The sequence below is a fragment of the Nematostella vectensis genome, chromosome 3 (genome assembly GCF_932526225.1).
Source record: "Nematostella vectensis chromosome 3, jaNemVect1.1, whole genome shotgun sequence".
NCBI classification, from domain to species: domain Eukaryota; kingdom Metazoa; phylum Cnidaria; class Anthozoa; order Actiniaria; family Edwardsiidae; genus Nematostella; species Nematostella vectensis.
This window is the reverse complement of record NC_064036.1, coordinates 8,548,221-8,564,804: the sequence shown is the minus strand read 5'-3', so window position 1 is coordinate 8,564,804 and position 16,584 is coordinate 8,548,221. Positions and strand designations below refer to the sequence as shown.

The following is a 16,584-nucleotide window of genomic DNA, read 5'->3' as shown; positions in this document are numbered from 1 at the left end:
AGTAAAAAACCTTGCATGTTGCCTGCTGATGATTTGCGTTTGTATTTGTGCAGATTGCACAGGGAAAAACCCGAAACTAAACATAATTTCTAATTTCAAATCTTGGGCAACCTACATCAAGGCTCACCTAACGGTCCACAGTAGGGAGTCCCCTCGGTCCTTGTTCGCGGTAATTCCTGTCCATACTTGTCTACGCACCAGCAGTATGTTGACCCGGCAAGGCACTGAACAGGACGAAACATTCCGTTCTCTTTACAGAGGGGAACAAATCCGTTACTGACTTCTCCGCTATTGAGGGATTCTTGACGCTTGGCTTGACAAGCCGTCAACGAATCTGAAAACGATTTGCATAATTGAACGTGTTAACAAAATGTATAGAACACCTTCAATTTGGGGATGAATGATGACCATCCATATAAAAAAACATGTCGTCTTAAAAAACCCTGCATTATTTTTATGTTTGGATTTTTATAATTTTTATGATCATAAGGGCCAAATTTTCTGTTTTGTGACAATAGTAAAGAAAATGTCTAAACGTCATACACAATTTAAATGCATAGCCTTTCTTCCCACTCAATCTAAGCCCTGCATTACAACTTGCCACTCAAGCTCTGACCACGACGAAAGCCATTGTAGGTAAACAGACAAAGCTAGCTTCACCCACCTTCTGGGAGCACGTCAGGACAGGTCCCTTGTTCACTTGAACGCGTTCCTTGGATCTCATTCCCATACCGATCAACGCACCAGCAGAGACCGTTGAAGCATTGTCGTGTTTTATAGGTCCCATCATTGTCACACTCAGGAGTGAATTGTCCTGCCCTTGCAAGCGTGCGATAACGCTCCTGCTGGCATTCTGTTAGCTTGTTCTCTAATAGGGACACGTATGGAAATATGTTCAGCTTGTCATGTCTTTGATGCAGTCATCATATGGCATAACCTGCGCACAACCTCAGCCAGCTTCAATTACAATTGAAACCTTAATTTTGGATTTAAGCCTTCTATCTAGACTTATTTGAGCTATAGACATTTTAAGGCAGCCAGTACCTAAGCATCAGAGCCCAAGCGTCATCAAAGCGTGACTTACCGTTGAGTTCGCACTGTGGTTTGACTTTAGACTGCGTTCGTGGGATTTCCAACCCCTCCTTGTCAACACACCAACATAAGCCTGATCCACACTGCACACTGTTGTAGCTTCCGTCCTCGGCACACGAGGCCTCGAACCGCCCGGGCGGCGGGCTTCCATTCAGAGACAAGGAGAGATAGCGCTCACGCTGACAAGCTGTTGTCCCGGCTGAAAAAAAATATTATGTCAGACAAAGATGGCGGCAAAGGAGCACTCTTTACAAACACTAAGTCATTTTAATAGCTTGCATTGAACATGCATGTAATCCGAAAGCCATGGTTCCGTGGTTCATTTGATTTTCTTGTGCTTTCCAATAATAGCAAAGTAATTAACAACTATACCAACTTGACTTTTTCAACAATCTTTGTCTTTACAGGTTCAAACCTGATTTATATTTCATATATTTCACAACGTAAAATGTCTTTTTAACGGAAAAATTATGTTAAGGTATTTAACTCTCTCGGTATAGCATAGAATAAAATACAAAAACAAATCAAATTACACTCTAAAAATAAAACAACGTCGCGACATGATGCTGACCAAGAAGTACTTCTCACCGTAGATGCCGCATGTTCTAGGGAGCCCTTTCACTTTTGTCCTGGGTAACTCCAGCCCATACTTATCCACACACCAGCAGAAGCCTGCGCCGTCACATTGGACAGGGCTATAACCGCCTCTCTGATCGCATTCTGGTACGAACCGGCTTAACAGGTTATCAGCTTGTCTGTATTTCATGCCTTCTTTTTGCTCTTTTGAGCACTGCGTCACTGTGTCTTCTACAGAATAGGAATAATAATAATTTAGCTTTTATATCTTCTGCAGCAATCCGGGAGCGCCCACAAAAGACCGTTAGATCTCATAGAATGGGGTATCTACCTTTAGTTTGCCTCTGTACAACGTGCACGTTTAATGGTTTTAATATTCTCTAGCTTGTTATTAGTCACAGTATGGCCGCTGAGCAGAATAAAATCATTCCTTCTGGCCACGAGCCGATGAAGATGGTTGCGTCTATTTGGCCAAAATGACAAAATGCCAAGGCCATATAACATTTATTACCTGTGCATAGCAGTGCATGCCACTGGAAAATATGATCACTGAGTACTCGCGCTACATATATTACAGTCCCTTCACGCACCCCTTTGCGCCATCAAGTGCTACCGTGCGAGAGAGTAAGTAAGCGGAAAATATTAGAAATAATAAATATATAGTTTAGTTTGTTGCTTAGTATTTCTACGTGGTTTAAAGCGTACTGTCTTACCAAATGCCTTGCAGTCCGGTTGTTGTCCACGGGTCCGTGAGCCCCATAGTTCATTGCCGTCTTGGTTGACGCACCAGCAGTAGCCGGTCTGGCTGTGGCACTGAATGTTTGTGTAGTTACCGTCGTCTTCGCAGCTCGGGGAAAACACTCCGTAGATGGAGTCGTACTGCCTAGACCATAGCAATGCTTTTTGCTGATCGAGCACGCAATTACTTATGGATGCTGTGATTTAACAAACTATATTAGAAAATCTAATGGGCCAATTCTTCCCTTCGTCCCTTCTGTGCAGCCCTATTCACGGAGAATGCATCTCAACGTAGAGAGTCGATAAACGAATATTACGCATGCGTAATACGATAAGTTATGATGTCACAGAATATAGGTTTCGAAAAGACTACTCAGACCAAAAGCTTCTTGAAACAAGCGCAGTTTAGAAGGGATCGCTTTCATGCAGTGACCAGATATTTTTTTTCCGGCTCACAAGAATATTATAAGACTTTTCGACAAGAAAATAAGCAAATACAGAAATATAGGTGGGTCTGAAATATGATAGCTACTTGTTCTTGATTCCGGGTTGAAGATAAAGGATTAAGTTAAAGGGCTTCCCTCATACTAAAGTACTATCATATCAGTAGTAAGTTTCTGCAAAATGTTACCTTGTGCACTCCTGCAGTCAGGACTCCCCTTGACTCGTGTTCCAATTATCTCATGACCCCAACGGTCCACACACCAGCACAGTCCTGTACCCACGTGACACTGCATGCCCTCGTATGTGCCGTCTGGCTTACACTCTGGCACAAACAGCCCGGGCACGCTGATCCCGGTCCACGCTAGCGCACGCTCACGCTCACGCACACAGTGAGAAGATTCTGGAATAAGGGATTCGACATCATGAAAATAGAGACAAATAGAGAAAACGTTTCATTAAAAGAAGTTAGCTAGTAACTTTATATTGATATATTGCTTTAAAATTTTGGGGACAGAGGTCAGAAAAACCACATCATCATCCCATTCTTCTTTGATGGGCTGTAATGGCTTTGATGGGCGGTAAACGCGTGTCACGGCAAGTCGGCTAACCAATACCACAACTTTACTAAACAACGGCTGCGAAATGAAAAGTTTCAAAAAGAGTACAGGTTTCACGTTTCCAAGGCTTTGATTATACTATTAATATGTAGCCTCATCACCTTCTCCAGAGCAATACAGTGGTACTCCAAGTTGACGCGTGCGCGGTACCTCCTTCCCGTTTTGATCCACGCACCAGCACTCGCCTAACTTCCGGTCGCATTGAACCTCCTCGTACGAGCCGTCTGGGCGACATTTTGGCGGGAGTTTCCCTTTCAGCCCAGAGTTACTGCCTCCGAGTGCGAGCTGACGGTCAACTTGGCATTTACTTAACCCGGCTGCGGTTACAAAACAAAATGGAACGCTCGAATCGTTAGTCTTCCAAACAATGAAGTTTTTAGTATCGCGTCCTATAGAATGCGCTTGGTTAGGCAGTCAACTATTAAATGCTACCCGCCAGTACTTTATTCAGTGGGAGAGACGTTAAGAAAAATTTATTAATCTGGTCTAACAGGGGGCTAAAGATAAGAATAGGAACTACATTTTCTAGCAAGGTATCTCTGTGTACGTATCGGTTTAGTTAATAACGTTAAACAACATAAAGGTGTGCCAGCAAATCGGAAAAATGGGCGTGGTGACTAACCTGCAGCATAGCAGAGGGGCTTGCCAGAAGTTCTCGTTCCTAGGACCTCGGTTCCTTCCAGATCCACACACCAGCAGTACCCGGTAATGTGGCACTGAACATTGTCATACGAACCATCTGCCTTACACTTTGGTACGAACCTGCCCTTAGGCGCCTTGCCTACAAAACCTTGGGCGCGCCGCAACTCCTTCTGGCAAATAGTGAGGCCGGCTTGGGAAAAAGAAGCAAAATAAAAATGATCATACGCGAAGCCACTGTCAACTTCATTATTCTGGTTCGAGACTTGCATTATCTTATTTCACAGACACATGTTTAACATTATTGTTTGTATGTACTATCATTTTTACATGGTCTCACCGGAAGGCTGACAGAAGGCGGAAGTCCCTAAAACCCTGGTATTCTCCTCCTCGCCACCTTGTTCATCCACACACCAGCACTCGCCCTTCGCCGTATCGCACTGCTCCGAGGCGTAGCTACCGTCCGCTTGGCAGGCAGGTACAAATGACCCACTGGCCACGCTTTGTTCTTGTTGGCACTTTGTGGGACCCGCTGCAAAAACAAATATTCAAATAATCGGTGTGAAAAATAGGATTTCGATATTGCTACGGGCATTATTTACCCATTCTTGGTAAATAGAAAATGACCCTCTTAAAATTGGGTTAAGAGACAAAAGATAATGAAACGGCCATCTTGGATGTTTTCGGATTTGATCATGGGAGCCACAGCTATCTTCTTCATTATTTGCTTTTTACTTGAAATCAAATCAATGTTTTTTCTCACTCGTGAATCTCGATACCTCTGTTCTCGCAGCTCGGTGCTGATCCAAGTGTTTTGGTCCCTGATATCATATTCCCATTCATGTCGACGCACCAGCAATACCCATAAGTGTCACTGCACTGGACTTTCTTGAACAAACCGTTCGCCTCGCAGACGGGAACAAACACATCCACGGGTACGGGACCGCCATCTGCCCCAAGCACACGGAGCCGCCACCGGCGACACGCAGTGAAATTCGCTAGAGAGGGGGAAATGGTCAATGATAATTTTAGAAAGAACCGGTATTATTCGGGTATAAATAGCTGGCCACTAAAATGGTACATTTCGTACTATTGTAACCACAATAATTAGCGACCAAAAGCGTATAGAAAAACACTTAAGCGAGCCCCCTGTGGAGACCCGCTATACGATAAAGTTTCTGTGGTCACGATGGGATTCCTGTGGACCTTTTACCGGTTTTCTCTCGCGCACATTACGAAAACGCTTTTGTTTTTAATTTAATTTTGTCTTGCCAAGCATATAGCAGTGTTTTTCTTGGGAAGTAAAGATTTCGCACTTTAATATTTATGTTTTTTTCGTAGAGTTATTCTTTGATTGGCATATTCACATTACCTGGTACAAGAGAACAGTCAGGCGTTCCTTGAGTCGACCTTGTACCGGGCAGCTCATAGCCGTGGGGGTCTGAGCACCAGCATGCCCCTTCATAACACTGAACTTCATCGTAAGTGCCATTTTCGGCGCACTGAGGGATGAACACGCCATTGTGGTGTCCCGACCATCCCTGGCCACGCTGTCGCTCCTTCAGGCACGGAGACAAGGGGACTGGTGGAGAAACCGGACACTGTTACAAAGTCTATTTGGGCTAAAATGCGTTCTAATTAATTTGTCATTGCAACAAATTTATCTGTGTAGCAAGAGTTTTTATGTTTTTTTTTTTTAGGTTTCTTCTTAGCCAAAGATGTGTCAAGTCGGGGAAGAAAGGTGAAAAGAGAAAAAGGTGAAAAGCCTTATCACTGACTCCCTTTAACTCTTTCTGACATGTCTTTCGTTCCGCTTTTCGTGAAGCTACATTATTTTACTGGTAAGCTAATTTTCAATTTTTGACATAAAATTCACAAAAGTGCTTATTTTAAAGATTGGGATCTTATCGAGGTTTATCACAATCCACGTATCAAGTATTGACTTTTTTGTCAAATACGGGTCTTAGAAGTACTAATTTTTATGGTCACACACCGGTCTTCGAAGTACTGACCTTTATGGTTGCATACTGGTCTTCCCTGGAGTCGCGATTTTGGGATTTCGTTCCCATTGCCATCCACACACCAGCAGAACCCTGTGACTTCGTGGCACTGTACGCGCTCATAACCCCCATCCGCCGTACACTCGGGCACGAAGGTACCATCAACAGCCACGCCCGACCAGCCCAGAACTCGCTGACGCTCACGCTGACATTCAGACAATCCAGCTAAAACAAGATACGACATTTTAGTTAAAGAAAGCCAATCACGCCGCCACTTTGCGCTCCCGCACATTACAGAGTGACTCAAAGAATGCATCGGCTAATTCAAGCAAGTAGCTATCAATAAAATATCAATAAGGAAGTATCAGACTTCAATCGTGGATGGTTATTTTGATTTTTTCTTGCTTATAAACCACAGTATTTAAATTGTAAACAACGACAAAGGAGTGGCTGAGCGATATTCTTTAAGAATATGAAAATGTTGTTTTTATTATGAAGATTAAGTTTTTATGATGATGATATTATGCACGAAGTTACATTTTCATGTTAATTTTAAATGGCATATACAAAGTTGATAATGATGTTCATCAAGATTTGGGTGTGGTGATAATAAAAATAATGCTGATGACGATGATGTCGATATGCTAATAACGATGAGCTATGGTAATGATATGATAACAACGATCATTATAATGTAGCCTATACATATGGCATAAATCAGATAGTAAGACTTGATCAGGGTTTGGCTATTCCTCGCACCCGTTACTCAGTATTGAGTATTTCATGTCCATGATTTTTATTCTGTATTGTGAGCCAATAAAGGCTTTTTGTTTCAAATGTTAATGAGGGCAAAGACAAAGACGGTGATGATAATGATGATGATAATGAAAATGATTAAGATCACCGAAGTCATGCTAGCTTACCGGCGAAGTCACAGGCTGGTGTCCCTGTGGTTCGCGTTTTAGGGATCTCATTGCCCTGTCTGTCAACGCACCAGCACTGTCTTTCCACGCCGTTACCAGGGCGACACTGAACGGCCGAAAAGCTACCATCTTGCTCGCATGTTGTAGTATAAGACGAGGATTTTAGTTTCTTCTGACAGAGTGTCTCACCATCTGAAACAAATAATCACTTTAGACTGCTCAACGCAGAAGTGTGAGCAGTGAGCCACTGCATATGGATGAACACAACGGTTGTTCAATACACAGCAGCACCGTAGCGAAGTTGGGGGGCTTGGGGAACATGCCCCAACTCCCTTAATATTTTCCATACCTAAAAGGTAATGACCAGCAAGGGCGTGGTTGTAACCCTAAGATTATCTGTATCGTGCGCCCCATCCAAATATTTCGAGGCCTGCTACAGCTCTGCAATGGAGCAGAGAAATGATACCTTCGGTTTATCTTCCTTATCTTCACCTACCTCTTGATGTGCATACGGGTTTTGAGTCAGTCCTCGTGCCAACCAATTCGTTCCCATTGACGTCGACGCACCAGCACTTTCCGGTTGCAGGCTGGCATTGTATGGCCTCAAAGCTACCGTCGGGAAGACATCGCGGCACGAAGGTATTGATGATGAGCCGTCCAGTCCATGCGAGCGCCCTCATGCGGTCCGTATGGCACGTGGTTAAGTTGATTGCTGGAAAACAGGTTTGTGACAATAAACTTTGCAATAATCGATGCAATTTGTTATATTGTGATGAGCTTATTTTGTAGTTAAATTGCCGAAAACAATACATACATGTTCGCCTATTTAATTTTGAATTATTAACAAAAAACTAGCCCTGAAAACAAACAACAAACAAATGCATTTTGTTATACCTATATATAAAAGACTGTGGATTTCAAATCTACCAATGCATCCGATTTTTTTTTCTAATACAAGATTCACTCAGAAAATCTGAATCATAGCAATATCAGAACAGCATGCGTAATCACTGACATTAGCCAACTATTCGTGCCCGGACCAAATAGAGTAATTATACGCTTGGTTTATTCGGTTTAGTAAAGATACAGCTTAAAACTATTGATGGCTTACCTGCTGAGGAGCAGTTTGGAGCTTGTTGAGTTCGCGACCCGGGCTGTTCCTGTCCTGCCTTATCCACACACCAGCAGTAGCCGGTGGCCCTGTGACACTGCACAGCCTTGAATGTGCCGTCGGCCTCGCAATCGGGCACGAAGGACGCCGCGCTCGGCATGTTTGATGGGCCTAGAGCTCTCTGTCTTGCATGGTGACAAGCGCTCTTCTCTCGCTTATGGTTGCCGTTGGCAGATTTTAGGAGACCTTCTGCAATAGTGATGAAGACGCATGAATTTAAGAAACCGATTTTGAGAGAAGTAAAGGAAAAAAATAGATTAAATATGGATTTATTTTAATAATAAAGATATCCAACAATCCAGAGGTTATTTGCCGTTATTGCTTTAAGGTAATTCAAGGTACTAATTCTTGGATCATTTCTTTTAAAGTATGTAAGACTCGAATTAAAATTCAAAATTAAAATGCTCTGCTACCGAGAAGTAAAGGCTGGAAACCAGCCTTAATGGCGCTTCCCCGCACAACAAGACTCTTTGGCCAAAGTTTACTTCTACTTCTTACTCATATCGTCGCAGTCGGGTCGTCCAAACTCTCTTGACCCGGGGATCTCGAAGCCATTGGAGCCCACGCACCAGCAATACTGAGTAGCCTGGAGACATTGAACGCTTTCGTAGCTTCCATCGTCAAGGCATTGTGGGATGTAGGCACTGGGAGGGGCAACACCCGTTAGGCCCCGGGCTCTCATTTGTTGGATCTTACACCGAGGAAGAGGGGCTTGAAAGAACATAAATCAAACTGAAGTTAGCTGACTTTGATTATATAACCTATTTCATTTAGGGTTGCACCCGTGAATCAATGTATCATAAACATAGTGATTCATTGGTAACGTAAAATGGCTGAATCCTGAAGCACCGCGGGTTACGATACACAGATTCTCCGAGTGCAACCTTTGAAATAGGTTTATATTCGTAATATATGAATGGATACGCATTATTGATTTATTGCGTGTTATGGCTTATCCATTTTCTCGCCAGACCCGTGTTTAGCGGAAAAGACGACATTTCGAGTAAAGAAAAACCTGAAGTGTTGCATAGTGCTCTACCTCTACATACCTGAAGTGTTGCATACTGCTCTGCCTCTACATACCTGAAGTGTTGCATACAGCTCGGCCTCTTTCGAGTAAGGTAAGACATACCTAAAGTGTTGCATACTGCTCGGCCTCTGTCGAGTAAAGTAAGACATACCTGAAGAGTTGCATTCAGCTCGGCTTCTTTCGAGTAAGGTAAGACATACCTGAAGTGTTGCATACTGCTCGGCCTCTGTCGAGTAAGGTAAGACATACCTGAAGTGTTGCATACACCTCTGCCTCTGTCAAGTAAGGTAAGACATACCTGAAGTGTTGCATACTGCTCGGCCTCTGTCAAGTAAGGTAAAACATACCTGAAGTGTTGCATACAGCTCGGCCTCTGTCGAGTAAGGTAAGACATACCTGAAGTGTTGCATACAGCTCTGCCTCTACAAACCTGAAGTGTTGCATACTGCTTGGCCTCTACATACCTAAAGTGTTGCATACTGCTCGGCCTCTTTCGAGTAAGGTAAGACATACCTAAAGTGTTGCATACTGCTCGGCCTCTGTCGAGTAAGGTAAGACATACCTAAAGTGTTGCATACTGCTCGGCCTCTGTCAAGCAAGGTAAAACATACCTGAAGTGTTGCATACAGCTCGGCCTCTACATACCTAAAGTGTTGCATACTGCTCTGCCTATGTCGAGTAAGGTAAGACATACCTGAAGTGTTGCATACTGCTCGGCCTCTGTCGAGTAAGGTAAGACATACCTAAAGTGTTCCATACTGCTCTGCCTCTGTCGAGTAAGGTAAGACATACCTGAAGTGTTGCATACTGCTCTGCCTATGTCGAGTAAGGTAAGACATACCTGAAGTGTTGCATACTGCTCGGCCTCTACATACCTAAAGTGTTGCATACTGCTCGGCCTCTTTCGAGTAAGGTAAGACATACCTAAAGTGTTGCATACTGCTCTGCCTCTACATACCTAATGTGTTGCATACTGCTCGGCCTCTACATACCTAAAGTGTTGCATACAGCTCTGCCTCTACATACCTGAAGTGTTGCATACTGCTCGGCCTCTACATACCTAAAGTGTTGCATACTGCTCGGCCACTACATACCTGAAGTGTTGCATACTGCTCGGCCTCTGTCGAGTAAGGTAAGACATACCTAAAGTGTTCCATACTGCTCTGCCTCTGTCGAGTAAGGTAAGACATACCTGAAGTGTTGCATACTGCTCTGCCTATGTCGAGTAAGGTAAGACATACCTGAAGTGTTGCATACTGCTCGGCCTCTACATACCTAAAGTGTTGCATACTGCTCGGCCTCTTTCGAGTAAGGTAAGACATACCTAAAGTGTTGCATACTGCTCTGCCTCTACATACCTAATGTGTTGCATACTGCTCGGCCTCTACATACCTAAAGTGTTGCATACAGCTCTGCCTCTACATACCTGAAGTGTTGCATACTGCTCGGCCTCTACATACCTAAAGTGTTGCATACTGCTCGGCCTCTACATACCTTAAGTGTTGCATACTGCTCGGCCTCTACATACCTAAAGTGTTGCATACTGCTCGGCCTCTTTCGAGTAAGGTAAGACATACCTAAAGTGTTGCATACTGCTCGGCCTCTTTCGAGTAAGGTAAGACATACCTAAAGTGTTGCATACTGCTCGGCCTCTTTCGAGTAAGGTAAGACATACCTGAAGAGTTGCATACTGCTCTGCCTCGGGAAGTAGTAAGAGGCACCATGTTTCCGTTGACGTCGGAGCACCAGCAGTACCCGTATTGGTAGTCACACTGGAAAGAATCAAAGCCATTTCTCGCACACTTGGGTATAAACTTGGCAAAGCTGATAGTATTTTGAGCTTGGCCAAGGACGCAGGCGGATTCTGGATATATAAGTAATAGAAAGAAATCATTTTAAATAATTTCATTTCATATTCAAATAATTCTAATTATGATAACATATATATATATATATATATATATATATATATATATATATATATATATATATATATATATATATATATATATATATATATATATATATATATATATATATATATATATATATTTATCCTATTTATATTAGATTATATATTATATTCATTATTAAATCAATTATATTTAGATTTAAATATTGATAATTGCAGGGATTTTATGACAAACCAAAGTTGAGGTTTTTTTTTTCAGAAGAACCCACCGAATACATCAAAACAAACAAGGTTAAATATTCTGCTGTAGCCTTAAAAGAGTGTCACAATATAGTTCGAACCCAAATAAGCTCGAACTACTGTTCCATGCACTCATGAGCTAATTGTCCAATAAGGCGCTCTTGTTTAACACAACTATATTGTCAAAGAATATTTTTTATGGAAATAATATATTGTCGTAAAAATGGAAACTCACATAATAACGTGCACTTACCGGTTTGCCTCCCTTTTGCTTGAGTGCAGTTCACGCGTCCTTTGCGTCTCGTCCCGGGAATCTCTGAATTACTTCCATTTACGCACCAACACTCCCCCGTCTGCGTGTCATCGCACTGTACCACGTGATACGCTCCGTCCGCGGCACACCGAGGAGCTCCGCGGTTTGGATTAGGCGGGCTTGAGAGCACTCGCGCGAGCTCCGTCTGACACGGAGTCAAGGGACGGTCTGCCAGAGAATAAGATAAGTACTACAACACTAAGCAATCACCGGGAAGAACATTTAATTAATACTTGTACTCAACAAATTTGTCATTTACTGACACATGAATTTAGATCTCGATTTTAAAGTAATGAAATATCTTTTTATTCGAGAAAGGATAATCTAAGCTTTTTCAGAGTTGCGACAGAGTTATTGCAGGCGGTTTATACGCTACCCACGAACCACCGTGAGTTACGACACATGGATTCCCGCTCGAGTGCAACTTTATTTGAAATAGGTGTATTCCAAGCATGTTGAGTTATTCTCGTAACATTTCCAACGTGCAAGATTACCTTGGTCGGAGCAGTCAATAAGGCCGTCGGTCTGAAGCACCTGTGATCCTTTTCGCTCCGTGCCGTCGTCATCCACGCAGAAGCAGTAGCCTCCTAGACATTGCGTCTTCTCAAACGATCCTTTGGAGTCGCATCGAGGCACATAGCGACCGCTGACCGGGTTTTTCCAGTATTCCTGGTACTGCCGCTGACACAGTGTCAACTCAAGTGCTGCAACAGAAACAGGCATGTCAAAAATATCGAATCAGGTTATGAAATTAAATTAAACATAAATCAACAAAATATTTCAATAAGCCCTTTCTGACACTGATACTTAAGCGCTAAATAAGTTAACACTTTTGTTATTTTGCCAACAAAAGGAGGAGCGCGTAAGCTTGCCATCCGAAAAGTCACTTCATATTGCAAGTCGCGTTTTCAAGATTATCGCATCAGCAACTGGTTACCATTTCTTTTCAAATTGACAAGAATGAGGACACTCGCTTTCTTACCTGGGTTATCGCAGTTAGGCCTTTTGTCTGCAATAGGTAGTCTTGTTCCCTGTATCTCGATTCCTCTCTTGTCCACGCAGTAGCAGACCGCACCTCGGCACTGCACGACGTCATACCCACCGTCTGATCTGCACTGAGGCACAAATGCGCCCGGCGCTGCGTTCACTGATGACACTTGGTGTTTGTATTGACACACGGTCAACGAGTTAGCTAAGATCAATCAAACTCAATCTCAACCATTTGAATAAGGAAACATATACCTTGTTCATCTGTATACCCCAGCCATCAAAACGTAGACAAGTGTAACTCTAAAGAACGACTATCCTTTATCCACAGCAAATAGTATTTGGTATTTTTAATTCAAAGATGTTTTTTTTTAATATATATTTTTTCAACAAAATGGTCATCACACGGCGGAAGATCGATTACACTATCAATTCACAACAAGGCGATGAAAAAAAGTCTACGAAACAAAGTCTTTACAAAAAGCCTAAAATAAAAGAAAGGACCAATGTCTAAAGACGGAAAAATCGAAGACAATAAAGCAGCAAGCAGTAAAGCAGTCAAAGTCATGTGTTTTTTTCATATATATTTTTTCAACATCAATATTACCGGCGTTAGTGCAGTTCGGTCTGCTGGGCATGTCAACTCTTGTCCCGTAGATCTCATCTCCGTTAGCATTGACGCAGTAGCAGACGGACTCCTGGCATTGCACGTCATGGTACCTCCCCTCTGGCGTGCACCGCGACATGAAGCGACCCATGGTGAACTTATCTTCCTCGGCCTCGCGGTACTGGCGCTGACAATCCGTCATACCACGCTCTGGAACACAACAAGGAAAACTCTTAACGGTCCTACTGAGATGAAAATACCGCTTATACTAGAGTTTGGAAGATTGAGGAGGCCAATCACGCTGCCATTTTACGCTTTCGCACAAAGCGTGATCCAAAGAATCCATTTCCATTGGCTAATTAAAGCAAGTAACTAAGAACGTTCTATCAAATTTATAAACTATTAGACAATCGTGTATACCGTCAATAGTTTAATTTGTAAACAATAACAAAGGAGTGGTTGATCGACATTCTTTAACCAATACTAAAGAACCTTAAGGTGAAATTGACGTTATAGGCTGCGGACTGATATTGTGGTATCCCATTTGGTCAGTTATTACTTTACAAGTCTTGTGTTTCTTGCACCACTGGGTATTTAACAGGTTACTGCATACAGTACTTTATACGGCGCCATTGACATTTGGAACATCTGGCGGCATAAAAGGCTATGACTCACCTAGTCTTTAAGAGGATCACACAGAGACTAACCGGCGTTAAATGTTTACTTACTTTGTCCAGGGCAGGAGACAAAATCCTTCGTCCGAGTTCCTTGGATCTCTATACCACTGTTGTCCACACACCAGCACTGCCCTGTCCACTCGTTACACTGGACTTCCTCGAATTGGCCGTCCGCCTTACAGCGCGGCACAAATCGACCCTTTCCCGAAGGCGTCTCAAGGGCTTGCTTTACCTGGCTCTGGCACTCTGTCTCGGGGACGCCTGTGTGAATAGCGATAGTAGGATTATAACAAAAGTAACAAAACAAGCAATAACACACTGCTCTACCATCTGATCATAAGTAACCCCAAAGTACTACCATCAGGACATCAGAATATGAAAGCCTCGGGCACAAACTTTTTCCGTCGGGTATGTTTCGGTGCTTAATTAAGTAAAGTATTCCTTTTCAACCAATAGCCCTATGAGTTTTTGTTTCTTGCAGCCATATCACCCAGTCATAATGTGTGACGGAAAAATGTGTTGATTTTTTTTGGCATGAATATTTTTATCAAGGCTCTGGTACCCCATGAAGATAAAACAACCCATACATCTGACAAACACAAGATCGCCTACTTACGCGGTATACAGTCATTGATTTTGCCGGTTCTCTTCGTTCCTTTGATCTCCATGCCGCTCTCGTCTACACACCAACACACGAGTGACGAGTATGTCTTATTGCACTGGACATCCTCATAAGAACCATCATCCCTACATACGGGGACGTAAGATCCCGGATCTGCCACGCCCTTGGGACCAAGCACACGCTCTCTGTGCTCTTGACAACGGGTCACGGGGTCTGTTCGAGGGGAAGAGCCATCTAGAGAAACGAATTTGGCATTGAGAATAAATTACGCTATTAATTACTGTGGTATCTTATTCTGTTGTTATCAGGGAGGATTTTTTTAGGGATCCATTTGAGCAAAAGGACACCTTATGATACAGCTTCATTCATGCATGTTTTTGTATCTCAATTTAGTCAGAAATGGCTCTGTGTTAAAACAAGCTCTGTTATAATTACCTTGACTTGGACAGACGGGAATGCCTCTTGTGGCAGTGCGCATGATTGGGCTTCCATTCTTATCAACACACCAGCAGTACCCAGAATTTCCATCGCACTGTACCTTGCGATATCTACCACCCACGAGACAGACAGGCACGTGATTCCATAAGCCATTGGCAGGCCCAAACCATGAAAAGAACACTCCGCCACACGTGGTCTCTTTACCTGATAGAAATTATCTATGATGAGTGACATTAAAAGGTTAGCTTGATTGTTGTAGCTTTTACCAAAGCACTATTAAAGTGCAATGGGACCTCTTTATTTGACAGTGTGCCTTTTTCAATGAGACAATATTATTATAAGATGGAACCTAAAGTTTAAGACATCGTTTAATCACGTTTTTATTCTTAAAATGTTACTCTTTAGCCTTAAAAGCCATATGTTAAAATGGAGAATTTTTGGTTTCGCCGCTAATATACTTTTTGATGCTCTGTTTTTAACATATTTATAAATGGGCAGAGTCGAATACCAGTTTTTGGTGTATTCTAAATGATCAAGGATGCTGCCAAATAATGACACAGTTCTTCTTTCATTAAAACTACATACTCCCAGGGCATGTGACGGTCCCAGTTGTCCTTGTGCCGTTGATCTCTCTGCCAGTATCATCAGCACACCAGCACGGGCCAGAAGACCTTGACTCGCACTGCACTCGGCTATAGCCGCCATCCGCCGTACACTCCGGTATGAACTTGTATGACGTCATGCCATTGAGGATTTCAGCGCGACGTCGTTGACAATCGGTCTTATGTTCATCTGAACAATAGCAAGTTGTTATTAAGAGAAAATCCATAGATGTGTACCAAGATGATTCCATGATTTTTCATAGGCTTAGTGTATCGCTTTGGATGTGTTAAAACAAAATTGAGGCTGTTTGCACCGCCGGTATGAAACACAATTTCAATTAAAAAAAAAATTCAATTAAAACATGAATTTTGGAGAATTCAAATCAATTTTAACAGACGTCCATTTCAATGACAACATAACACATGATTACACGTTTTACGTACTAAAAGACACAAAAGCTATTACAGCTGTAGACTTGAAAATGTCCTGGTACAAGATCTGGACACCCATTATATGGATTCTGTCGGAAGTTATAAGTTATAATCCATATAATTTTTTTTCCCAATCTGCATCACCACTAGCCTGACCATACCTTTCTTGTCGCATTTGATAGGGCCATTGCGCATCACGTTCACGCCATAGCCTCTCTTTTGGGCGCCCTTCTTGTCCACACAGAAGCAGTATCCCGAAAAGCATTGAACGTCGTCATAGCTACCGTCAGAATTACATCTTGGCACGTAGCTAAAGCTAGAGGAGCGAGCTTTCGCCTGGTATTCCTGCCAACAAGGGCTTGACAAAGCTGCTATCAGAAAATACATCCATTTCAATTAATTATTTTTTCTAAAGCATTCATTTTGCGGGTAATTTGTTTCAAATTTAACTACTAGCTTTCATGCCCACTCTTCATGCTTGCATCAATATTGCCCACCAAAAAAGACACTTCCAAGGGGAAGGG

General features: G+C 42.7%; 1 protein-coding gene across 12 annotated transcripts in view; it reads right to left on the bottom strand.

The window, feature by feature from the left end:
• Positions 1-16,584, bottom strand: part of LOC5512067 — a 77,879-nt gene that overhangs the window by 44,737 nt on the left and 16,558 nt on the right. For 11 of the 12 annotated variants that reach the window (XM_048725359.1, XM_048725357.1, XM_048725358.1 and 8 more), the window contains 26 exons: positions 16,222-16,431; positions 15,612-15,818; positions 15,024-15,230; positions 14,583-14,822; positions 14,018-14,227; positions 13,290-13,499; positions 12,678-12,887; positions 12,190-12,399; positions 11,636-11,863; positions 10,906-11,094; positions 8,699-8,911; positions 8,141-8,389; positions 7,526-7,741; positions 7,030-7,221; positions 6,119-6,331; positions 5,479-5,688; positions 4,886-5,104; positions 4,447-4,638; positions 4,090-4,299; positions 3,569-3,784; positions 3,038-3,250; positions 2,382-2,603; positions 1,681-1,899; positions 1,085-1,291; positions 665-868; positions 128-334 (listed from right to left, as the gene is read on the bottom strand). In XM_048725359.1, the coding sequence (XP_048581316.1) occupies positions 128-334; positions 665-868; positions 1,085-1,291; positions 1,681-1,899; positions 2,382-2,603; positions 3,038-3,250; positions 3,569-3,784; positions 4,090-4,299; positions 4,447-4,638; positions 4,886-5,104; positions 5,479-5,688; positions 6,119-6,331; positions 7,030-7,221; positions 7,526-7,741; positions 8,141-8,389; positions 8,699-8,911; positions 10,906-11,094; positions 11,636-11,863; positions 12,190-12,399; positions 12,678-12,887; positions 13,290-13,499; positions 14,018-14,227; positions 14,583-14,822; positions 15,024-15,230; positions 15,612-15,818; positions 16,222-16,431 (5,523 nt within the window). The remainder of the gene's footprint in view (positions 1-127; positions 335-664; positions 869-1,084; positions 1,292-1,680; positions 1,900-2,381; positions 2,604-3,037; positions 3,251-3,568; positions 3,785-4,089; positions 4,300-4,446; positions 4,639-4,885; positions 5,105-5,478; positions 5,689-6,118; positions 6,332-7,029; positions 7,222-7,525; positions 7,742-8,140; positions 8,390-8,698; positions 8,912-10,905; positions 11,095-11,635; positions 11,864-12,189; positions 12,400-12,677; positions 12,888-13,289; positions 13,500-14,017; positions 14,228-14,582; positions 14,823-15,023; positions 15,231-15,611; positions 15,819-16,221; positions 16,432-16,584) is intronic. The other variant, XM_048725351.1, reaches the window with a different exon arrangement.